This window comes from Notolepis coatsorum (assembly GCF_963971535.1).
Source record: "Notolepis coatsorum genome assembly, chromosome: 5".
In the NCBI taxonomy this organism is placed as follows: Eukaryota; Metazoa; Chordata; class Actinopteri; order Aulopiformes; family Paralepididae; genus Notolepis; species Notolepis coatsorum.
The window spans coordinates 161,054,835-161,081,769 of record NC_140169.1 but is presented as its reverse complement, the minus strand read 5'-3'; the positions used below and the strand labels follow the sequence as shown (position 1 = coordinate 161,081,769).

At 46.7% G+C, this 26,935-nt stretch overlaps 1 protein-coding gene across 1 annotated transcript in view; it reads left to right on the top strand.

Annotated features, from left to right (window-relative positions):
• The window catches only part of myo3b (myosin IIIB), a gene marked incomplete at its 3' end in the record, with an annotated part of 495,246 nt that overhangs the window by 321,438 nt on the left and 146,873 nt on the right, over window positions 1–26,935 (top strand). The window contains 2 exon segments of the mRNA XM_084314352.1: window positions 13,873–13,950; window positions 19,756–19,961. Coding sequence (XP_084170478.1) covers window positions 13,873–13,950; window positions 19,756–19,961 — 284 coding nt within the window.

The following is a 26,935-nucleotide window of genomic DNA, read 5'->3' as shown; positions in this document are numbered from 1 at the left end:
AAACAACCTCCAACACCAAATACCCTCACAACCCAATAAATAAATACATATACACAACACAATAAATAAATATATGTATGAATGGATATATGAATGTATGTATAAATGCATGTATGCTTAGATTAATGGATATGTATGCATGTTTGATTATGTATGAATGTATATGATGAGTGAATGTTGTGTGTATGTGTGCGTGCGTGCTGCCCCGGTGTCAGTGACAGACCCACTCTGTCACACGTTGGTTAACCTTTTTTGAGTGCTTACGGCCATGCTGACTGCCTGTTCTGCAGGGTCAGTGTGCCAGGCGGTGTGCTATTGGGGGGAAATGGCCCGCTTTTGGAGGGGACTTATCCGAATACGCTGGCGATGTGGGGGGCGGTGTCACTGAGTGACCACCTGGTGGGTCTTGATGCCTGGCGTCATTGACCTCTCCGGGCCCCCTTTTTCCAGGGGATCCAGTCCCTTCAGTGGGTCTGGGTCTTCCTTCGCGCTCCGCTGCTACAGCCTTGCCACAGGGTTGGGTTTGCTCTTGACCCCGTGATTTTGGGGGCAGTAACGAGGTTTGTTCCTTCCGTTCGTTCCCTGGTGGCATGCGGGTTGTGCGTGTGTGTAGTCATGGGGTCAAGCCACGGTCTGCTCACCCTGTGCGTTGAGTTGCTTGAGTTCCTCTTCGCACGGTCGGATCCGTCTCCCTCCCGTAAGCCTTCAATAGGGGGGGTATCCTCCATTAGGGAGGGTCGGGGGGCTCGGTCCTCCCCGGTCTGATGGTTGTGGGGGGCCTCAGCGGGGTACATTTGTCGAGCTATGGCTCCCGCTCAGCTCCTGTTATGCAACTGATGCTGAGCGAAAGCCATAATGAAATAGAACGTAAGGTTATGTATATAACCAAGTTCTATGAATTATGGTGACGCTCAGCATCAGGACGCCGCTGCGGCCCTTGATCTTTCATTGTGGTGAAATTTGTTGGGAAGGAGATGAGTGTGTGGCCCCACCCCTGCTTATGTAGGCAGCAGATGGGGGTGTGGTCAGACAGATGTTGGTATGTAAAGGTACATTTTGAAATTTATTCAGTGCATATCCACTGAAGCGAGATATTATGCAACTGATGCTGAGCGTCACCATAATTCATAGAACTTGGTTATATACATAACCTTACATTAACCCTTTCACTACCACACTGCAGAAGGTTAAGCCTTTCACTACCACACTACAGAACGTTAACCCTTTCACTACCACTACCACAGAAGGTTAGCCCTTTCACTACCACACTACAGAAGGTTAACCCTTTCACTACCACACTACAGAAGGTTCTATGTCGTTAATGGCTTGCTCAGCACCTGTTCTGCACTGTACTTCACTTCGTGCACGAGCACTGAATAAAAAATTCCACCATGTACCTTTACATCCCAACATCCGTCTGACCACACCCCCTTCCGCTTACCTTCATAAGCAGGTGTGTGGTCACCTACTCGCCTCCTTCTTCACTTTCACCACAAGGAAGTGCCTTCGGTAGATCCCCACTTGACGAGGTTGTTAGCTGAAGAAAGTTGAGACGTGTTTACATTGTGCTTATTTTTTTCTTCTCTCATAAAATATTCGATAGAAAAATCTAAGTCATAATGTCTACTTCGGAGAGTCGCAGAGCCACTCTCCACCAGCGGTTCTCCATTTCCGCCTCCGTCGTGCGTTCTGGTGCGGGGCTGTTGCCTCTCTCGTGGTTGACAGCCACACCCGGTAGGCGTCCGATGGGTAGTTTGCCTCTCCAAGGAGCTGGTGCACCGGTGCCTTCGCCTCTGCGATGGCCTGGTCATGGCTCTGGTTCCTCTGCTTCCGGGGAATCGTCCGCTGTTGAGCGGCCGGTTCCTTTGGTTCCAGAGGATTTGAGACGCGAACTTTTTGCGTCTGCTCGCTCCCGTCGCAAGATGGTGGCTTGCAGACGCGAACGGCCTGGGTTTGGTGAATTGCTGGAGCTTAGTGAGGATGCGTCGGTCTCTACCTGCCCGATGGAAACAGAGGATTACATGGTAGAGGCAGACGGGTTCTTATTTGAAGGCCCGGTGGAGACATGTATCCCGCCCGTCCAGGTAACACTGGAGGGGGGTGAAATGTCTCCTTGAGGCGCCTTGTTTGAAGACGTCGGGGAAGACCCTCTGACTCGTCGGCAGGATGCCCTACTATCAGCCACATCGGAATGTGGCTCCTTGACCAGTCGTAGCCTGCTGCATGTGAGGGATGCGGGCTCGGTGGAGGAAAGTCTGCAGGGGGAACTGCAGGCTTTGTTTCCCGAGCTTATGGCGGTGGCGGCCGTTGCAAACGGCGTGCCGCTGCCGCAGCCACTGCCTGTTCCTGTCCCTGATGATCTAATAGGTCATCTCTGGCAGCGTCGCCCGGTGAGAGGGGTGGACGTTGTCTACTAATTTTTCCCCTCAATGGGGGCCTATGTTCGTCGGGGCCAGGTGGTGTCCCACATCATTGGCCTCACCCCCGCCTACGTACAAGTTACGCGGGTGGCGGGTTTGGTCGAAGGTATGAGAGAGGGCGTGCCACGGCTTGATAGGCCGATGGCCGCTCTCCTCTGTCCGGAGGTGGTGTGGGAGCCGTTACGCAAGCCGGTTCCTCAAGGGAAATCGGCGAGGCGGTTGGCTTATTGGAGCGACCAGTCATTCATCTCTGGAACACAATCTCTGGCTGCCGCGTCTAACGCCACGCAGCTGGCAAGATTCATATCCGGGATATTGACGGGCGGCATGGAGCTGAGTGATGTCCAACATGACCAGCTCACCCAGGCGGCAGGAGCTGTCCTGCATCTGACTCAGCTGCAGGCCATAGCCACTGGGAAAGTGCAAGCCCTGGCGACTCTAACCCAGCGCCACCTTTGGCTGGAGCAGGCCCGTGTGCCGGAGAAGAAGAGAGGCCCTCTTCTAATGGCCACCCTCTCCGATGCTGGACTGTTCGGGAAGGCCCTGCAGTTGATGACCTCGACGTGCAGAGAAATGCAGGAGGAGCGCTCCGTGCTTCAACCTCATTTTCCCCCTCCCGACATCGCTCGTGGAGTCAGACGGCTGCCACGTCGTCGAGCTTCCTCCGCCGTGACTGCTGCTGCTACCACCGCCACTGCTGGCCCTTCGAAGAAGGCCAGGAGGAGAGAGGGCGCCACCGCTGCAGCCGGCCCATCTGCGCCTGGAGGAGACGGTAGGGATCGCCGTGACCAGCCGCCGATTGTCTACCGTCCCTCCGGGGCTTCCCGGGGTGGCAAATCCCGAGCGGCTCGAGGCGGCAGGCGCCGCTAGGCCCAGTGACTTTTTTCCCCTGTGGTCCCCTCTGTTAATCCCCTCCCCGGCCTCTCATATAATTTAGTTCGAAAATAAAAAGTCCCCTCTAAAGGGGGACTGTATTTTTTGTTAACAAACTGTGTGTTTCTTCACCAAAACATATGATGAGGTTGCAAAGTGTGAATCTTCACTAGTATACATTGATAGAAGGGTTGCGTTCGTGTTATGAGCTTAAGCAAGGTCTGCAGCCTACACTCGGTTATAGAATGGTTTCTACCTCGGCCTGACACTTCACATGCAGGTAGAGGCTAGTTGTATGGTCTGTTGCTTACACAAGTAATGTTGAGCTACAACACTGTTGTGTTAGTTGCAGTAATGCTCATATACACACGTTCCACGGCCCAGCCGTTCGCTCTCTCTATCAGTGTTTTTCTATGTACAACATAGGATGCGGGTGTAGGATTCACACACACACGCGACTTGGTTTTGTTGTAAACCCTGTTCACAGTTATCTGTGGGTAGCGTGCATTGTATTAGCTTGCGCTATTTCATTAGCATTCTACCAAAGGTATCATATGCTACAGTTGTTATTGTGTGCAGGGGGAAGGGTTTGTGAGGGGGTGCCGAATAAACCCCTCCTTCCCTCTTCTGATTGGTCAGGGGGGTTTACTCATCTCCTGTTAGGCCAGTCGGGGCCAAGCCGTTAGGCGACTTGGCAGGGAGGGGGGGGGAAGGGTTGCCCTGACTCTGCTCCTATTAAAAACAGGCGTTGAGTGTTGGGTTTCCCCCCGTCATGGCATATGTCACTACGCACGTTGCTATGATGATGGCTTCCGTGAGTTGGATCTTTACGTACAATCTGTTGTGTCAAAGTGTCGGGATGGAGCGTAGGACTTACGGGTCCACTACGCTCGATTTTATGTGTAACTTGAGTCAGTTGGTCACATGACTCGTAGTTACCATGGCTTTTTTATTCTACGACTCACTTGGGAAGGCTCTCTGGGGAATTTCAGTCTGAAGTCCTCTGTGATAGGGGTGACTGGATGTAAAAATGTAAACTGTTTTTACCCTCTGCTGTGTAAAATGGGATTCATGTCTGTTGGTGCTTCCTTCTTTTTAATAAAAAGAGTTGGAGTATAGGAAGCGCCACACCCCTCTTGTCGTTTCCCCTGGGCGCCTTGGGGATTCACTGAAAGGTCTAAATAGCCTGTTCATTGATGTGGTTGTGTCCCGACGCACGTTTAGTGCTAGCTCGGGGTGTTCTGTTAAGGATCATGCGGGTAGCTAGTACGCCTTGGTTGCTTGTGGTTAAAACAGCGTTTTTATAAAGCAACTGGGATGGAGGTTTTTCCCTCTTCCGACAACCTGTTATTGGTTCTCGACGTATTCTCGTTCATATCTGGGGGATGATAACGGAATGGATCTGAACATATGTAGAGGGGTCTCACGCCCTTGGGGTGGGCCACCGAGCGCGGTTCACACCGGCCCGCCTGGGTGGCGCCCTCTTTTCATGTTTTAGATCAACATGCATATCTGCCCCTTCTCCTGGAGTAGGCATGTCGGCGTGGTTAGGGCACGGGACTGGTTCTGGTCACGCTGGTCCAGGTCAGTTAACCCGTTTGTCCGCCGGGGATGCAGATCTGCTGTTCTGGTACCCTGAGCGACTTGGGCTTTTTTCCAGGGGGGAAAAAGGCCGGGTCGGCCCGGGGCGTCACAAGGTTAGGCGTTATAGAGACCCTTGTTGGGTACTTTGTACCTGGCACTATCATAAGGGGCTGGTTCTCTTTTCCGCACCTCTCTCACGCATGGCGGAGAGGGGGCTGTTGGGGTGGTCTTCTGGACCTCCTCTGGTAACCCTGTGTGCTTCCCGGGCCGCCGGGCCCGGTCCGAAGTAAAGTTTTGTTGATACCATAGACCTGGGATAACCCTTTTTTCTTGAGGGGTTATAGGAACAACCACCGCATTTGGTAACGACAGGGTGGTTGGTTCCCTGGTGTGTTGTAGCAGAGTCAACTCCCGGGTTACCCGGTTGAGTGTGCCCCTGCACGTTCATGACGTCTGCCAATCGTGTCAGCCTTCTCTGCCTCGACCCCTCTGGGTGGTTTTTTTTTAATGGAGGCTTCATCATGGTGATCAACAACGCCAGCGTCCGCCCCTTCCGCCGGGAGGGCTGTTTTCCAGCTGACTCCTTTGGCGCCTGTCTCGTCCGCAGTGCTCCAGGCTCAGGTTACAGCCTGTTGCCTGGTTTCCCCGGTACGCTGCCTGCTTCCGTTGGTTAACCTTTTGAGTGCTTACGGCCATGCTGACTGCCTGTTCTACAGGGTCAGTATACCGGGCGGTGTGCTATTGGGAGGTAAGGGCCCGCTCTTGGAGGGGCCTTATCCGAATACGCTGGCGATGTGGGGGGCGGTGTCACTAAGTGACCACCTGGTGGGGTCTTGATGCCTGGCGTCATTGACCTCTCCGGGCCCCCTTTTTCCAGGGGATCTAGTCCCTTCAGTGGGTCTGGGTCTTCCTTCGCGCTCCGCTGCTACGGCCTTGCCACGGGGTTGGGTTTGCTCTTGACCCCGTGATTTTGGGGGCAGTAACGTGGTTGTTCCCTCATTCGTTCCCGGGTGGCATGCGGGTTGTGTGTGTGTGTAGTCGTGGGGTCAAGCCATGGTCTGCTCCCCCTGTGCGTTGGGTTGCTTGAGTGCCTCTTTGCACGGTTGGAGCCGTCGCCCTCCCGTGAACCTCCAATAGGGGGGGTATCCTCCATTAGGGAGGGTCGGGGGGGCTCGGTCCTCCCCGGTCTGATGGTTGTGGGGGGCCTCAGCGGGGTACATTGGTCGGGCTATGGCTCCCGCTCAGCCCCTGTTGCAGAACAGGTGCTGAGCAAGCCATTAACGACATAGAACGAAGGGTTATGTATATAACCCAGTTCTATGAGTTAAATGGTGCGCTCAGCACCTGGACGCCGCTGCGGCCCTTGATCTCGCCTTGTGGTGAAAGTTTGGGAAGGAGGCGAGTAGGTGACCACACACCTGCTTATGAAGGTAAGCGGAAGGGGGCGTGGTCAGACGGATGTTGGGATGTAAAGGTACATGGTGGAATTTTTTATTCAGTGCTCGTGCACGAAGTGAAGTACAGTGCAGAACAGGTGCTGAGCGCACCATTTAACTCATAGAACTGGGTTATATACATAACCCTTCGTTAACCTTTCACTACCACACTACAGAAGGTTAACCTTTCACTACCACACTACAGAAGGTTAACCTTTCACTACCACACTACAGAAGGTTAACCTTTCACTACCACACTACAGAAGGTTAACCCTTTCACTACCACACTACACCCTTTCACTACCACACTACAGAACGTTAACCCTTTCACTACCACACTACATAACGTTAACCCTTTCACTACCACACTACAGAAGGTTAACCCTTTCACTACCACACTACAGAAGGTTAACCTGTCACTACCACGCTACAGAAGGTTAACCCTTTCACTACCACGCTACAGAATGTTAACCCTTTCACTACCACACTACAGAACATTAACCCTTTCACTACCACACTACAGAAGGTTAGCCCTTTCACTACCACACTACAGAAGGTTAACCCTTTCACTACCACACTACAGAAGGTTAACCCTTTCACTACCACACTACAGAACGTTAACCCTTTCACTACCACACTACAGAATGTTTGCCCTTTCACTACCACACTACAGAAGGTTAACCCTTTCACTACCACACTACAGAAGGTTAACCCTTTCACTGCCAGACTACATAACGTTAACCCTTTCACTACCACACTACAGAAGGTTAACCCTTTCACTGCTACACTACAGAACGTTAACCCTTTCACTACCACACTACAGAAGGTTAACCTTTCACTACCACATTACAGAAGGTTAACCCTTTCACTACCTACACTACAAAGGGTTAACGCTCTCTCACTACCCCACTACAGAAGGTTAACCCTTTCACTACCACACTACAGAAGGTTAACCCTTTACTACCACACTACAGAGGTTTAACCCTTTCACTACCACACTACAGATGGCAAACTCTTTCACTACCACACTACAGACGGTTACCCATCTGTAGTGCGGTAGTGAAAGGGTTAACCTTCTGTAGCGTGGTCGTTAGCAGATTTGAAGACTACACAAAGTTACCAAACGGACTGCAGTAGTACGTCCTTGTATCTAGCCCTTGTTAGAGTACTGGAACAGAGGTCTGGATGATTGGTACTTCTGTTTGAACAAGGATTTGACAAAGTTACCAAATGGATTGCAGTAGTGCGTCCTTGTATCTAGCCCTTGTTAAAGTACTGGAACAGAGGTCTGGATGATTGGTACTTCTGTTTGAACAAGGATTCGTCATTCACCGGATCTCGTCGTTACTCTACTCTGCGGTGTTCAGAGGATGTTTGACATACTGTACCTCCCCCCCCCCCCCCACCCCCCTGTGCGAGGATGAAATAAACTATTAAGATATGCACTTTGCTATGTAGACGTACTATAAAATATTTATTGCGTCATTAATTTTGATGGAGCCCGTGAACTAAAGAGCGCCATTAGAATGCTTATTATTGTGTCCTCGTTAATATGTTGTCAGAGGGACTATCCGCTCGGCGACGGCTAGCCTCGTTATTCAGAGCCGCAATCTTCCTGCAGTACGATGCCCCACGGCGCCGCAGAGAGATCCATCGCGGAGATTGTTGTGTTTTAAGTGTTTATGAGGCCGTACAGGCCGCGGCGCGCGCGCGCCCACTGCGGTACAGCGGCTTGTCCCCCGCTCTTTTCAGGGGACGTATGAACCCCGCAAGGATCATTATCTGGTTCTCCTCTGAGCTCACGAGGACCTCAGGTGGAAAAAACAAACAAGGTACATTGTATTTCACCAGGTAAGAAGCTTGAGCTCTTAACACCTGACATGAAACGACAACCATCTTAAAGTCGAGAACAACCATACAGGACAGTAAATTCATTCATTCATTCATTTTATTTTGTTTCGTACATGGAGGTACAGTTCATCTTTGCACAATATCACCAACATCTTTTATTTTTTCAACATGATACACCCATGGCCGAAAAGGAGCAGGATGAAGAAAACGTTGAAAAATGTTTCCTGCCCCCTTCCAAACTTCATATTTAGTTTAACATAATGGTCAGCTCAAGTGCACCTTACAGCTTCATACCATAATAATAATAATAATAATAATAATAATAATAATAATAATAATAATAATAATAATAATAATAATAATAATAATAATAATAATAATAATAATAATAATAATAATAATAATAATAATCATTACCATAATTATGATAACAATAATAATAATAATATGACCATGAATAATAATAACAATAATAACGGTACAAATAATAATAATTATTGGGGATGCTCGATATTGGCTTTTTTACCGATACCGATATACCGATATTGTCCAACTCTTAATTTCCGATACCGATATCAACCGATATCACATTTTAATGCCGATATCTGCCGATAATATCGGTAGGCCGATAATATCGGACATCCCTAATAATAATAATATTGCTAGATACCAATACAAAATAATAAAAAAAAAAAAAAACCTGCGGCACGAGCCTCAGATGCATGGAAAAGAGAAAAAAATTATAATAAAATAAAATCACATACAGAGAAATGTATACCTGCTGTTCATTATGTTCTCATTGTTCTGTCTTTAAAAGTATTTTTTAATCAAGCTACGCGGAGCGCAGTCAGTCAGTAGCCTACACCCCGTATATTCCGATAACGCTATATAAACCATGCTGCATTCATTCTGAGAGAAAGATCTATTATTCCAAATGCTATTTATAGGGTTTTGACCATAATTACACTACTGTTGCTATTTTACAATGAACTATAATGAACTACGGTTCGTACAGAACATGCCAGTGTTATTATGCACAGAAGCTCATTTCCTTGTTGTAATAATATATTCTACCACTGGGCGTCAGCTAAGTGTGCTCTGACCTGTGCGTAGACGTAAGCACGGAGTCAAGTTCAAGTTGAAATTGATGAATCCCACTCTTTGCTTAGAAATGATCGTACGCACAGGGTAAGCACAAATCTGTGCGTAGAACACGTTGATGAATGAGGGCCCTGGAGTTTAAGAGATTTTTGAAGTCCATTCCAGGTAAACGGAGCAGAGTACACAAAAGCCCTCTTCCCAAACTCAGTGCGAACTCGTGTTCATCTTAGGCTGCGCCGTTTTCAGGGATGTAGTGTCCTGGTCCAGGATAGGTCGACTACGGATCTGGGACCTTTTGTTCACGCCCACTTTTTGTTTTGTTTATGAACAAATGTGTTGTGGGCGTATAGTTGTGTACGGTTAAGTATTCTTAGCTATTTCACGTAGTTTGATTATTTATATTGGAGCTTGTCTTGTGTGTCCCAAGCCTCTAGTCCTTTGTCATGTTTACTTGTAATATTATATGTTATGATTATGATGTAAGTATTATGTCTGTGTGTGTACTAGTCCTTTGTCTGCCGATCAGCACCTCCTGGTGGTCCCCAGGTCCAGGCTTAAAACAAGGGGTGATCGAGCCTTCCAGGTGACAGCACCAAGGCTCTGGAATGCTCTCCCCCTGGACCTGCGAATTGCCCCCTCTGAGAACTCTTTTAAAAAACAATTAAAAACGCATTTGTTCAGACAGGCTTTTGGTCATGCATAGGCACTTTTTTTCATGTCCTCACTGTTTTATAGTTTTTGTTTTAATTAGTGACTCATGATTTTATCCAAATTCTTTTATTCTACTTTTTCTATCTGGTTTCACTGTTTTTAACTGCTGCATTATAGTGGTGGGTGATTTCAATAGCGCCAATCTGAGAAAGGTCTTGCCTGACTTCTATCAGCATGTGACTTGTAACACCAGAGGCGGTAACATCCTAGATCACTGTTACACGCAATTCAAGGGTGGATACAAGGCTCATTCTGCTAGTGGCTTTGGGAAGTCTGATCATGCGGCCATATTGCTTTCTCCAAAGTACAAACAGAGAATCAAAAGCACTCCTGTAGTCTCGCGAGAGGTGCAGAAATGGGATTTGACGTCAGAGGAGACGCTCCAGGCTGCGTTTGACTGCACAGACTGGAGCGTGTTCCGCGACACAGATAACATTCATGTCTACACGGAGACAGTGCTGGACTATGTTCGTACTTTGGTGGAAGAAACAATCCCCACTACCACAATGAGAGTTTACCCAAATCAAAAACCCTGGGTAGACAAATCCGTCCGTGAAGCTCTGAGAGCGCGCACCAAAGCATACAACGACGGCCTAGTGGCAGGCAACATGAATGACCACAAGGTGGCGCGATACAACGTAAGGAGGACAGTGACAGAGGCCAAACGGCGCTACAAGGATAAAATTTAACTCCAGTTTGAACAGGCTGACTCTAGAGCTATGTGGCAGGGGCTCAAAACGATGACAGACTACAAAGGCGCCTCCCTCAAACTGAACAGTGACATCTCCTTAGCAAATGACCTCAATACCTTCTATGCGAGGTTTGATGCTGGTAATAACAACACCAGCCCACAAGCCACGGCAATGGGGGGGGGGGGGGTCTGCTGCTGATGGAGACTCAGTGTTCAGGGTAACAGAGCATGAGGTGAGGCGGACCTTTAAAAAAGTGAATATCAGGAAGGCAGCAGGTCCGGACGGCATCCCCGGCCTCGTCCTAAAAGTCTGTGCTGACCAACTGGCCCCGGTATTCACTGACATATTTAACCTGTCCTTAGAACAGGCTGTCATCCCCACCTGCCTGAAGAAGTCCACTATTATCCCTGTACCCAAAAAATCCAAGCCTGCTTGCCTCAACGACTACCGCCCTGTAGCTCTCACCTCCATAGCCATGAAGTGCTTTGAGAAGCTAGTAAAGGGCTACATCTGCTCCTCCCTCCCCATTAACATGGACCCCCTGCAATTTGCATACCGCGCCAACAGGTCCACGGAGGACGCCATAGCCCATGTGCTGCACACAGCAGCATCACACCTGGACAAGAGGCAGGGGAACTATGTGAGAATGCTATTCATCGACTACAGCTCGGCATTCAATACCATAGTCCACTCCATACTCATAGCCAAGCTCAGGGACCTGGGCTTGAACTATGACCTCTGCCAGTGGGTCTTGGACTTCCTGACGGGCAGACCCCAGGTGGTGAGAGCAGGCAACTGCACCTCCTCATCCATCACCCTCAACACAGGGGCCCCCCAGGGCTGTGTTCTGAGTCCCCTCCTCTACTCCCTGTACACACACGACTGTGTGGCTCAGCGGAGTAGCAATACAATCATCAAATTTGCTGACGACATAGTGGTGGTGGGCCTGATCTCTGCCAACGACGAGAGGGCCTACCTGGAAGAGGTCAAGGTCCTGGCGGGATGGTGCCAGGAAAACAGCCTCTCCCTGAACGTCAGCAAAACAAAGGAGATGATTGTGGACTTCAGGAGGTCGGGGGTCAAGGACTACAGCCCCCTCAGCATCGACGGGGCACCGGTTGAGAGAGTCAACAGCTTTAAGTACCTCGGAGCCCACATATCCGAGGACTTGACATGGACCACACACATTGACAGTGTTGTGAAGAAGGCATGACAACGCCTCTACTTCCTCTGGCGCCTAAGGAAGTTCCAAGTCAGTCAGAAGATCCTTAAGAACGTCTACTCATGTACAATAGAGAGCATCCTGACTGGCAACATCACCTCCTGGTTTGGGAATAGCACTGCACAAGACCGAAGCAGACTACAAAGAGTGACACGTTCAGCCCAACGCACAATTGGAGGGGGGCTCCCCACCCTCCAGAACATTTACAACAAGCGTTGCAGGGGCAAGGCTAAGAGAATCATTAAGGACTCCAGTCACCCGAACAACTGCCTCTTTGAACTGCTGCGGTCAGGCAAGCGATACCGGAGTCTCAAGGCGAGCACAGAAAGACTCAGAAGAAGCTTCTATCCCCAGGCCATCAGGCTGCTAAACGAACAATGAACACTACACAACAACAACCATCAAACGCACATAGCACACACATCCACACGCACACACTCACTTTAAACAAACACACTGTAGCACCCACTCCACACACTTTATAGCACACACTCACTTTAAACAAACACACTGTAGCACCCACTCCCCACACTTTATATTTATTGATGAAGGATTGCACTACAACTCGTACACCTTACTGTAAATTGTACCTAAATTGTACCTCATCCCATTTCTGCTTTGCACTATATAGTACTGTACATTAGTACACTGCATAGTATTGTATATTATATGGTAACTCAGTTACGTCTATTCTGCATCGAACATTGTACATATGTCTATACTGAACACTGTGACCTCATTTTCTACTTCTAAATTACATGCTATACTATGTTATTTGATACTATCTTGTCTAGCAGTCTCTGGAGCGTAACAGTAAGAAGCATTTTGTATGAAAGTATTCTGTACTTCTGTATGACAACTATTAAAGAAACTTGGAACTTGAAACTTGAAACTTGTTGTTGTTGTCATTTATTTCTGATTTTGTTTTTATTGTGTTTTTATATTAAGCTGTAGTGTAAAGCACCCTGTGCATTCGTGCTGTGAAGGGTGCTATATAAATAAAGGTCATTCATTCATTCATTCATTCATTCATTCATTCATTCATTCATTCATTCATTCATTCATTGTCCTGTTTACTTGTAATATTATATGTTATGATTATGTGTGTGTGTGTGTACTAGTCCTTTGTTATGTTTACTTGTAATGTTAGGATGTAAGTATTATGTCTGTGTGTGTACTAGTCCTTTGTCCTGTTTACTTGTAATATTATATGTTATGATGTAAGTATTATGTGTGTGTGTGTGTACTAGTCCTTTGTTATGTTTACTTGTAATGTTAGGATGTAAGTATTATGTCTGTGTGTGTACTAGTCCTTTGTTATGTTTACTTGTAATGTTAGGATGTAAGTATTATGGCTGTGTAGGGCTGAACGATTAATCGATTTTAAATCGAAATCGTGATTTGGAATGATGCAATTAGCAAATCGAAAAGAAAAACAAATCGCAAAATACTTTTCTTTTTAAAATTTTATTTTTTATTTTTTGTATTTAACCAGGACGTTTGGGAGAGGGAGGTAAGGGGTTTTAGATTGTTTGTTGTGAAGTTTAGACTTCAGAGAGGGAGAGTAAAGTACAGAAAAAAAGGTACCGTTGGGTACCGGTATCGATTCCCAGGTAAAAAGAAACATTTTCAGGCTCGGTGTCCCGAACAGACCCACCGCGTAGGCCAGATGCAAGCCGCATTTTACAATAAACCTATGTGGGGCTGTTTACATTTTTTTTTATTATAATTGCACATTTTATCGCATTCGCAATATCTGTCAGAAAAATCACAATTAGATTATTTCCCAAAATCGTGCAGTCCTATGGCTGTGTGTGTACTAGTCCTTTGTCCTGTTTACTTGTTATATGTTATGATGTGTGGTCCTGAGGGCAGCGAGTTGACTTGTCTGCGTTTGTGTTTAGGAACGTACCTTTATTCTGAAGGGTGTGTGTTGTGTTTAGGAACGTGCCTTTATTCTGAAGGGTGTGTGTTGTGTTTAGGTGGACACCATGGAGATGATGCGTCACCCTGAGGAGACCACCAACATGAGGAGACAGACGGTGGCCTCCTACTTCCGCGTACGTATCTATTCTATCAATACCATGTACAGTATGTATCTATTAAATTAGATTAGATTCAAATGTATTGTCATCATACAGCACAAGTACAGTACAACGAAAAGAGGGTTGACGTCCAACCAGAGTGCAAATGTAACAGTAAAGTGCAACAGTAATATACAATGTACAGGTGATTCAACTGGGTATAACATATATATATATATATATATGTGTTATACCCAGTTGAATATATATTATATATATATAAATTAGTAGTACTACTGAGTAATAGTGCTAATCAGATGTATTAGGGTTGAGCCCAAACGTTCGAACGTTCGAACCTTCATTACGTTGGTTTGTTTGTTACGTTGGCATTAGAATTCTTAAATCAACATTTGAATTTCTTTTGTTTTATAAAAAAATACGATTTATTTTATTTATTTTTTAAAATATTTTTTTCTATTAATTCTGTTTAAACCAATGGGGTTTTTCTTCACAGTTGCAGATAATAAAGATTAGGCTACACTCATATTATAGTATTAAAAAATACTGATGAGTTATATTCATTTAAGAAAGTTGATTTAATTGATTTAGTTGGGCTGGGGCTTCTCCCTGGGCTGGGTTTGGAAAGTTGATTTAATAAATAAATAAAAAATACAAATTTAATCAGATTAATCACTTTATTCAAATTGAGGATTTAGTTTGAGGATATTTAAAAAAAAATATATATATATATATTTTAATAAAAAAAAATGTTTTATTAAAAACGAAGGTTCGAACGTCCGTTCGAAAAACCCTGACGAAGTTCGAATCCCAAAAACAGGCTTCGGGGACAGCCTTAGTATGTACAGAGTTGTAGTATTAATATGTAAGGGATATGTACAGATATTAGGGGTGTAACGGTACACGTATCTGTACCGAACCGTTTCATTACTGGACCTTTGGTTCAGTACGGCTGTGTACCGAATGATTGCAACGGTACGTTAACCACTAACGAACGCACGTGCAGAATATCTTTTTTGCATGCAGAATTTTATTCAAAACTCCAAGTTCACCCCTTCCCAAAATATAATTTGCACAAAGGGCCGGGTGTTCGTTCAACCCACACACAACACTGTGAGAGATGACCTGTAATTTAGCATAGCCTCATAGTGTGGCGAACACACACACACACGCACACACACATGTACACACACACCCTCTCTCTCTCAGTGCGTTGAGAAGGGGCTGTCTCTCGGAGATCAAAGGAATGATATGAAACGGGACTTGCATGACGCTTTTTTCTCTATTCAATAACGTTTTAGCCTGAGGGATCATTTACAATAAAGTGCTAAAACAAAGTAGGCTACTTACAATATTGACGCTAGAACTCCCAAAATAGCGTTAGCATAAAAAAGAAGGTATGCCAGCTGTAGTTTACATAGCTTGCATAAAACTGTCTCGAGGTTCCACAGTATTTCCAACCGGGGCTTGAGACGCTCAGAGTGCAAATCAATGTCTTTGCGACCGATGGTCGCGGTTGTTGTTGTTCATTAAACTTGCACGTTGTTCAGCTCAATGACGTCGCGTGTCTCCATGCAGCGCATTCAGGCCCACGCCCACCGGGGGCTTTTTAATTTTAATAAAAAAAATTTACAAGTCAATTATTAATTTCAATATAGAATATACGTTGACAGCCCTACAAAGTACAATTAGTTACTGCACACTACATCACCCCTGAGTGGAAAAGCCAAACTTTACCCCACTGTACGGAAAACCCATACCGAACCGTGACTTCAAAACCGAGGTACGTACCGAACCGTGGTTTTTGTGTACCGTTACACCCCTAACAGATATAGATATAATATCTACATATATGTACAAATTATTATATGTACAGACAGATAGATATATGGTTAGAATAAATATATATATGCGGTATATAAAGCATTAATTGTACATGCTATCATACAGAGTTATATGGGTATAAGGAGGTAGTTTACCAATAAGGGCATCAAAATGCATCGATTCTAATGTGACGATTCAACTGCATCGATTTGAAAGTGTTAGAATCGATTATAATCTAAATTAATCGAAATTAATTAAAAAAAATGTAATGTTCTTTTTAAATATTATAATTTTTTTTTTACCTATAGTCCATTCATGCTGAGTGAATCAGTTCCCCCAGCCACATTTGTGTATTCAATTTTTTTTGGGGGGGAATTAATTGATAGAAAATTTATCGAATCGAATCGTGTTCAAATGAAGAGATTTCATGATGCATTGAATCGTTGCCTGAAGAATCGTAATCGAATGTAATCGTTGTGAGGTCGCATCGTTACACCCAGTGGCGTCGTTTCAGTAAAAGGCAAGGTATGGCGAGGAGGGGGGGGGGGGGATTTTTTTTGTCAAATCAGTTGTGCAATAGTCACTTTTGGTGAGTTGTTTCTATACAATTCAGTTATATGTCATTTAGGTATGACACAGGCCTATACAAGCATTTTTAGTATAGAAATGTGTCAACAGACTAAAGCAGGGAACCACAATATTTTGCATACGAATTATGCAGAATGTAATATCATAACTGTCTATTACTTTTCTTGCAATTGAGCCAATTTTCCTTAGGTACGGTTTTGAGGTGTGTGTTCAACAGAATGTAGTATCAAAAACACATTCACAAAAAGTATGGGTTACTGAATGCTGAACTGCACTGTTATAATCACTACGCCAGACCTTACCTGTGTCCCTGTATCACTTGTCTCTGCTGCCCTTTGATTAAAAAACTTCCCTATGTCCATTTTCCTTTTTTTGGGGCATATTTCAGTTAGTCACAGTAAAAGTCACCTAGTAAAAGTGAGATAATTGACAATATCAAAACATGCTAGGGCTGTACCGAATAGTTCGAAGCTTCGTTCATAATGTTGACATTCGAATTCTAAATCAACATAAAGAATTGTTAAAAAAAAGAAAAAGTGACGAGAGTGACGGTCAGAGTCCAGGGGTTTATTAAGGGTTGAGGCCGCGCAGCAGGCCTATAAATCACATCACCATAGTCCAGGACTGATAAGAAAACTGCTTCGACAAGTTAAAAATGAAGCAACAACAACAACAACAACTGGTCACTAAGATATCTCCAACGGCTTTACGAGCTGAAGAGAAGCACGGATGATCTTAATTTGAACCAGAAGCTACGGACGACGGCCTTGGAGGAATCAGATCCAGACCGGTGGACACTCCCTGGCTCCGCGCAAACACACACATGTCTTCATTTATTTCATTTACCGTTGGATGGATTGATGGCTTTTGCTGCAACAAACACGTCAGACCGGTGATTCTCGTGTCGGCCGACATTATCTGTATGAAATAATACCACGGCATCATGAGTCGTTAAGATTCCGGGGGTTAATAAAGGTTGTGTAAAAAAAGGTGATCGTCTCCATGCGTTACTACACACACGAGCCCCGAGGGGGAACGTGATTGTCCAGCCGGAATGTGCCGGTCAATGCCAGATTAAGACTTCAGAGGCCCCTGGGCCAGATTCTTGTGGAGGCCCCCCCACATTTTTTTTTCGTATCTCTTTTATTTTTTTTACTAGTGTGTAGTGGAGGCCCCTAGTCGCGTTATTTCTAAACCTAGCCGCATTTCTGGCAAGACGCTCTCTGATTGGCCGACGCCTGTTTCTACACTGGCTAAGCTTAGGCACTCTTTCGAAGTTGGTTACGGTTAGAGTTTGTCTTAGAGCATGGCGATAGAACGCCAGGTAGTTTGCAGGCTGTTCGACGCGGAAATTGGCAAAGACACAGCTCGTCACGCGATTGGGCAAACATGTCAGTGGCCAATCAGAGAGCGTCAGTCAGTGCCAATCAGAGAGCGTCTGCCAGAAATGCGGCTAGGTTTAGAAATAACGCCCCCTAGTCACTAGGGGGAGCTCGATGATTTCCGCTATCAGCACCGGCGGGTCTCTGCTCTCTGTCATGAATAATGATCCCAATCTTCTTTATTCGTGTCGGGGCTGTGTCTATTCTTTTACCAACGGATTTCCAGTTCCGCGTTCGCGTTCTGCGATCTGATTGGCCACTGACGTTTCTTAGGCGACTCTTTTGAAGTTGGTTAAGGTTAGAGTATGGAATCAGGGCTGGTGTTCTATCGCCCTGCTCTAAGACAAACTCTAACCTTAACCAACTTCGAAAGAGTGCCTAAGCTTAACCGGTGAAAGAAAGAGGCGTCACACGATTGGCGCTACCAGAAACGTCAGTGGCCAATCAGAGCGCAGAATGCGAACGCGGAACTGGAAATCCGTTGGTAAAAGTATTCAGGCGTCTGGGCTGGGATGTGGAGATGCAAGTTTTGACTTTTTATTGCTGTTTTTACCTCAAACGGAAAACCTCAAACTCTTATGAAGAGGAGAAAAAATACTCAAGATTAGCCACTTGCAGACAGCATATTTTAAATATTTTAGTTGATGAAATATGTTGTGGGACTTGTACAGCACTTTGTTCAACTCTGTCAGTGCTGTACAGTTTAAACCTTTTTAAATCTTAGACAAACGAAACACTTTGTTTTCATGAAATATTGCAAGCCGTCATTTGAGGCTTTATAAAAGCAGCACAATGAACACAAATCTGTCAGTGCCGAATCCGACCTCATCTTAAATAACAAACAGCATTGCTTGTTGTAGTTAACAAAGAGAGGCAGAGTTGATTTTGCAAAAAAAAATATAAAAATAAAAAGATATATAATTTTTTTTCATTTAATTTATTTTTTTATATATTCGAATTTTATTTTCATATTCAAATCCCATGCCCATCTAACGAAGCTTCGAAGTATTTAAGACAGCCCTAGCTGCGACTGTACTAATTTATATATTTTATACCCAGTTTAATCACCTGTACATTGTATATTGCTGTTGCACTTGCATGGTTGCCTCCGTCATCCGTGTGTGAGTGAATGGGTGAATGTGTGGAACAAAATTGTAAAGCGCTTTGGATGAAAGCTGCTATATAAATGCACCATTTACCATTTTATTTTACCATTTAAAACAAGATTCTCTGCACTTACTGTATATATATGACGAGCAGGTGCTCAGGAAGGCGTCATCGATTAGAGCGGACAGCTCTCACCCCCTAAATCCGGAGTATCAATTATTGCCTTCCGGCCAACGTTTTGGAGACCCCTGCAGCTAAAAACAATAGATACAAATTCTCATTTATACCTACCTCCATTCGGGCCATCAATGAAGGAGGCAGGAGAGGGCGGCTTTGAGGCGGGTGGGTGGGTGGGTGGGGGGATGGTTGTGGTTGCTTGTTTGACGGTTATGATCTGATCCTGCGACCATGTACTGTACATGTCTGTCTGTGTTTTTCTTGTTATGTATGTTTGCTGTGTTTTTTTGGAGCTCCTATTTATCTGCTGTAACATGAACTGCCCAGTTTGGGAGATACTAATAAACTTGACCTTGACCTTGACCTTAGGCTAAAGCATTTATTACCACCCAATGCCCTGCCATGTCCTCTGTAGCTAACTAGCTGTCTGGCTGTCTGGCTCTCTGGCTGTCTGGCTGTCTGATTGTCTGGCTCTCTGGCTGTCTGGCTGTCTGATTGTCTGGCTGTCTGGCTGTCTGATTGTCTGGCTGTCTGGCTGTCTGATTGTCTGGCTGTCTGGCTGTCTGGCTGTCTGGCTCTCTGGCTCTCTGGCTGTCTGGCTGTCTGGCTCTCTGGCTGTCTGGCTCTCTGGCTATCTGGCTGTCTGATTGTCTGGCTGTCTGATTGTCTGATTGTCTCCCTGCCATGTCCTCCGTAACTAACTAACTGTCTGTCTGTCTGGCTGTCTCCCCCTCCCCCTCTGCAGTACTCTCTGATGGACCTGCTGTCTAAGATGGTGGTGGGGCAGCCCCACTTCGTGCGCTGCATCAAGCCCAACGACGACCGGCAGGCGCTGCGCTTCAACCAGGAGCGCGTCCTGCTGCAGCTGCGCTACACCGGGATCCTGGAGACCGTCAGCATCCGGAGGCAGGGCTTCTCCCACCGCATCCTGTTCGAGGAGTTCATCAACAGGTGAGTCAGGGCTTCTCTCATCACTTCCTGTTAGAAGAGTTCGTCAACAGGTGAGGCAGGGCTTCTCTCATAACTTCCTGTTCGAGGAGTTCATCAACAGGTGAGGCAGGGCTTCTCTCATCACTTCCTGTTCGAGGAGTTCATCAACAGGTGAGGCAGTGCTTCTCCCACCGCATCCTGTTCGAGGTAGGGCTGGGCGATTAATCGATTTAATCGATTAATTCGAATTCATGATTTAGGACGATTTTTGAAAATGAAAATAGATTTCCAAAAATAAAATGCTGGCCTATATTTATGTCTTTCTACTATCACCCTGCCCATACCTGTACCTCCCCTCCCCCCTCCCGCATGCTGCTATGATGCCCGGATTTCCCCCCAAGGAGATCAATAAAGGAACATCTCATCTTATCTTATCTATTCATGTTAAGGGGGGGAAAAGTAAAGTAAAGGTATCGCCGGTTTGTTGACCTCCTTCAGCTTCGGGGGCGGAGATGTTTGACGGTGGAAAAAAACATCGTCCAACTCTCTTGCGTAGGATACGGATTAACAGGTACACCGACGATGGGTTTCCCGGCCCCTGCACGCGCGCGCTCTCCCGTCGAGTCTGACACAACCCCAGAGATGGAGCAGAACATGAGGCCCGCGCTCCACATCACACAGAAACACAGCTTCCTTAATGAGACGGGGGGAAGAACTTGAGTGGAGCAAGGAGCTGACTAATTGGCAGTCATTAGTGATGGAGGAACGCTGCGGCCCTACCACTCTCTTAACTGGCTGCACTCTCTCTCGTCTCTCTCTCTCCTGTCTCTCTCCCGTCTCTCTCTTGTCTCTCTCTGTCTCTCTCCTGTCTCTCTCTCTTGTCTCTGTCTCTCTCTCATCTCTCTCACATCTTTCTCTCATCTCTCTTGTCTCTCTCTCATCTCTATCCCGTCTTTCTCTCATCTCTCTTTCATCTCTCTCATCTCTCTCCCGTCTCTCTCTCGTCTCTGTCCCGTCTCTCTCTCGTCTCTCTCTCCCGTCTCTCTCTCCTGTCTCTCTCTCGTCTCTCTCCCGTCTCTCTTTTTCTCTGTCTCTCTCTTGTCTCTCTCTCGTCTCTCTCCCGTCTCTCTCCCATCTCTCTCCCGTCTCTCTCTCGTCTCTCTCTCGTCTCTCTCTCCCGTCTCTCTCCCGTCTCTCTCTCTCTCGTCTCTCTCTCTTGGATCGGAGGAAGTCGAGGAGGAACTGTGATTATATACAGGGTGATACATTTGAATGGAGTTCCCTTTTTACTCTTCATGAAGGGGTTGGTTCTTGTTGCTCGCTGTCGGTAGTGTCCTTGTCCCCTGTGGGATCACAGTGTGACAGAACTAGAACCGTGCTTTAATCAGGCGCTACGTTGTTTAAGATTAGATTCACATTTTTGGTCTGGAGGAGCACTGGGATTTGAGAAATCAAAAAGAGTTTGTACATAAAACATTAATCCAATCCAATCCAACTTTATTTGTATAGCACATTTAAAAACAACATGGTTGACCAAAGTGCTTCACAGTAAAACCATAATATAGTAAAACAAAAAAACACAAACACAATACAGAGTACACAGAACTACAAACAAAATTACAGCAGACTACAAGACTACATTTTTTTTTAAAGCTAGGGAGAACAAATGTGTTTTAAGATGGGACTTAAACACTGGGAGCGTTGGGGCTAGCCTAATGGGGGGGGGGGGGGGGGCAACTCGTTCCACAATTTGGGGGCTGCAACCGCAAATGCACGGTCTCCCCTTTTTTTAGCCTGGATTTAGGGACAACCAGGAGGGACTGACCCTAGAGACCGTGATGGGGTGCAGGGGTGCAGGATCTCGGTGAGGTAGGGTGGGCCCAGACCATTCATTGCTTTATAAGTAGGGTTGTTCGATATTGGCTTTTTTACCGATATCCGATATAACGATATTGTCCAACTCTTAATTTCCTATACCAATATCAACCGATACCGATATATGCAGGTTTGGCATCCAACCAGAGTGCAAATGTAACAGTAAAGTACAGTAGTAATAAACAATGTACAGGTGATGAAACTGGGTATGAAATACAAATTACATTTTTTTTTATCCTATTTGCGTGCAACAATGCGGTCGCCAATCAGGCACTTTTGCAACTAACTGTCTCTCAATATTAGATTCGATTATATTCAAATGTATTGTCATCATACAGCACAAGTAGTTTGGCGTCCAACCAGAGTGCAAATGTAGCAGTAAAGTGAGATAGTAATATACAATGTACAGGTGATTAAACTGGGTACAAAATATATATATTATATAAATATTTATAAATTAGTACTACTGGGTAATAGCACTAATCAGATGTATGTACAGAGTTGTAGTATTAATATGTACAGTGATGCAGGTATAAAGACAGTATGGTAGTAAGTCATACTGACCAGCAGCGTAACTAGTAAGAGTAGGTAAGGGATATGTACAGATATAGATATAGTAGATATGTACAGACAGATTGTTATGGTTTGAAACCGACCCCAATAGCACAACACAAGACAGGTATGAGAGTTAGCCAAAAACAGGGCATTATTTATTTAATACAAAAAAAAGCGGCACTCAGCCTTTAAGGGGGTAAAAACATCAAACGTCCATGAACACAAAAAAGGCGGCACTGTGCCTTTAACGGGCGAACAGGCTGGGAAAAAGTAACGGGGATCCTCTTCGTCCCTACAACCGAGTAGGGCTCTGCGGCTCGCGTGTTGCTTTATGACAGGTCATGAGTGCAAGAATGTGACAATTTGACCATGTGACCGCGGCAACGCGGGAGAGCGGCAGTGCGGAAATAGGCTGTCTCTAAGACAAACTCTAACCTTAACCAGCTCCTTAACAGCGCCTAAACTTAACCGTTCTAACCTTAACCAACTCCGAAACAATGCCTAACCTTAACCTTAACCTTAACCATGCCTAACCTTAACCATAGAAAGAATATTGCCATTCTCTTTGACAAACTCTAACCTTAACCAGCTCCTTAACAGCGCCTAAACTTAACCGTTCTAACCTTAACCAACTCCGAAACAATGCCTAACCTTAACCTTAACCTTAACCATGCCTAACCTTAACCGGCGAAAGAATACAAAATAAAAATAAAAATAAATCACGTTAAAAAAAAAAAATTCATGGGATTCGAACTCGTCAACAATGAACCGCAGGACCGCAGGACCGCTGCTATGCCAGGTGAGCTGAAGCGCCGAATGAAAATCATGGCGGATTCCTGCGGCGGTTACCTAATTCCGCTCGCGCTCTGCCGCTCCGCTCGCTCTGCCGCTCCGCTCGCTCTGCCGCTCTGCTCTGCGGTTGCCGCGCCTGCCGCGGGGCATGGCGCAGCCAATCAGGGAAAACGCGGAAGCAAAAGCAGCACTCATGACATGTCATTAAGCAATAGGCCTGCGGCTCAGCTCTGCCAATGAATCCTCCTCCTCCAGACCAGACGCTGCCCACGGGCAATGCAGCACACAGGGGGTCCGAGGGGAACGGGATGAGAACACGCCATCCTCCTGCGGAGTAATAGGGAGCGATGGCGAGCCTCACCCCAGGAACCAGGACCACGAAGAGGGAGTTGGGAAGTAGCAGGCTTGACGTCTGGAGTGGGAACACTGGAATCCTCCCGTAGAGTATTAGAGAGCGAAGGCGGTGTCCCACTCCAGGCAAACGGCGACATGTGGTGACGGGTGGCACGCCGGAGACACGGCAGTAGAACACAGGGGTTCCAAGGGGAACGGGGATCATGAAGAGGGAGCTGGGAAATAGCCGGCTCGACGTCTGGAGTGGGAACACTGGAAAACCTCCCGTGGAGTAGTAGAGAGCAAAGGCGGTGTCCCACTCCAGGAAACGACGACAGGTGGTGATGGCTGGCACAACGTCTCACGCCGGAGACGCGGCAGGTGATGGTAGCAACAAGAACGACCCGACAAGGAGTGGAGGGGAGTCTGCAATACAAGTACTCTCCCGAGCTGATCGCAAACTCCCAACAGGTGCGTGAAGGTGAAAAAACGGCACGCCCCCTTGTTAGGCTGCGTGCAGGATTCCTCACAGTACCCCCCCCTCCACGGGAGCCACCTGGCGACCAGCCAGGCCCGCAGGGGCGGGAACGCAGGGGGGGGGGAGGGGGAAATCTCAGAAAGGCACCAGGGAACTGGCCTTGCTAGCTGAAAGACAGTCCTAGCTGTGGGGAGGCTACACATGGGTTAGCTTACAGGGGCTGTCTCACATACACTGTCTGTGCCGGCTGGGGTCGTCGACTGGTCGGGTCGTCCTGTTATGGTTTGAAACCGACCCCAATAGCACAACACAAGACAGGTATGAGAGTTAGCCAAAAACAGGGCATTATTTATTTAATACAAAAAAAAGCGGCACTCAGTCTTTAAGGGGGTAAAAACATCAAACGTCCATGAACACAAAAAAGGCGGCACTGTGCCTTTAACGGGTAAACAGGCTGGGAAAAAGTAACGGGGATCCTCTTCGTCCCTACAACCGAGTAGGGCTCTGCGGCTCAGCTCTGCCAATGAATCCTCCTCCTCCAGACCAGACGCTGCCCACGGGCAATGCAGCACACAGGGGGTCCGAGGGGAACGGGATGAGAACACGCCATCCTCCCGTGGAGTAATAGGGAGCGATGGCGAGCCTCACCCCAGGAACCAGGACCACGAAGAGGGAGTTGGGAAGTAGCCGGCTTGACGTCTGGAGTGGGAACACTGGAATCCTCCCGTAGAGTATTAGAGAGCGAAGGCGGTGTCCCACTCCAGGCAAACGGCGACAGGTGGTGACGGGTGGCACGTCGTCTCACGCCGGAGACGCGGCAGTAGAACACAGGGGTTCCAAGGGGAACGGGGATCATGAAGAGGGAGCTGGGAAATAGCCGGCTCGACGTCTGGAGTGGGAACACTGGAATCCTCCCGTGGAGTAGTAGAGAGCGAAGGCGGTGTCCCACTCCAGGAAACGACGACAGGTGGTGATGGCTGGCACGACGTCTCACGCCGGAGAGGCGGCAGGTGATGGTAGCAACAAGAACGACCCGACAAGGAGTGGAGGGGAGTCTGCAATACAAGTACTCTCCCGAGCTGATCGCAAACTCCCAACAGGTGCGTGAAGGTGAAAAAACGGCACGCCCCCTCGTTAGGCTGCATGCAGGATTCCTCACACAGATATTGGTATTACATTATGACAAAACTAAAACGGTGCTTTAATCAGGGGGTATTTCGTTTAAGGATATAAAAAAAAGAAAAAAACTGAAAAACAGATTTGGTAATATTTCATTCGGTTCCAATGTACATATCTTAAAGTCAGATTTGTTAAACCCACCTCATACCCGAAGAAAAGAAAACGAACACAGTCAGTCAGCACGCACACCCACACGCACACACACACACACATGCACACCCACACACACGCACACACACACACACGCACACACACTGACATGCACATGCACACACACACACACACACACACACACACACACACACACACACACACACACACACACACACACACACACACACACACACACACACACACACACACACACACACACATGCACACGCACACGCACGCACACACAGGCTCCCTGGGAAAAACGCAAGGAAACCTACGTTTGATCAATTATCCTTTGAAAAATATATTCCAGGCACCTCTAATGGGGCAGGCTTTACGATGATATGAAATTTAATTAACTTGGGGGTTTGTGGCCTGTGAATAAAAACTCTGTGTGGCAGGATCCCTGGTTAGTTTCTGCTCCTCTGGGGGGGAAGAGCCTTAAAGAAAACTGTGTGTTTTCATTTTGTTGGACTTGTTTGTGCTTTGAGGGGCCGCCTGCTGTTTTCCACGCGTCACACAGCGTCGTCGAGGCTCTCAGTGTCACACGGTGACGCGCTGTTCTTTTAGTGTCACACTGTGTCACCTGGTGATGCGCTGTTCTTTTAGTGTCACGCTGTGTCATCTGGTGACCCGCTGTTCTTTTAGTGTCACGCTGTGTCACCTGGTGACGCGCTGTTCTTTTAGTGTCACACTGTGTCACCTGGTGACGCGCTGTTCTTTTAGTGTCACCTGGTGACACGCTGTTCTTTTAGTGTCACGCTGTGTCACATGGTGACGCGCTGTTCTTTTACTGTCACCTGGTGACGCACGCGCTGTTCTTTTACTGTCACCTGGTGACACGCTGTTCTTTTAGTGTCACCTGGTGACGCGCTGTTCTTTTAGTGTCACGCTGTGTCACCTGGTGACACGCTGTTCTTTTAGTGTCACGCTGTGTCATGTACAGAGGTCTAACGACCGCACAGAATAGTAGCTGGAGCAGGCTGTACATGAACAGAAACAGCCCCTCTCAGTAAATGCTTTTCAAACAGTCCCGGGTAGGCAGATAGTAAACGAAGACGTTTCAAATGGTAAATAATATTTATTTTATGTGGCCCACGGCTTTTCCCAAAGGAAAAAGAGATGTTATTTTAGTGGGGATTTAAACCCAGTCCACACAAAGGGAAAAAGGTAAGGGGAGAACAAACACGGTATACATACAGACAAACAAACAATTAACAAGATAACTGCGTGACCGTTATAGGACACCACCACAAACTAGGATCGATCCACACCAAGTAGTCACTAACACAAAGCCACCATGTATGTCGCTTCCACCGCGACAGCTAGCAGAGAAGGCAACCTCCTCACTCCACTCTGAGACATGGCAGTGACTCCAATGAGGCGCCCCGTGTGTGTGCCATCTTCCAGGTTATATCCACTCATCCAACTGACTGCCCACAGGTGCAATCAAGCAGGTGCAATCAGCTCAATCAGGAGGATGAGTGGTATCTGGGAAAGGAGAAAGAGAAACAGGATTAGAAGATGACACATCACACAAACAAGAATAACATAACACATACTAATGATACTAACCTGATGTTCAGATGGTCTTCCAAATACAGTAATAATGATAATGACCAACCCACGT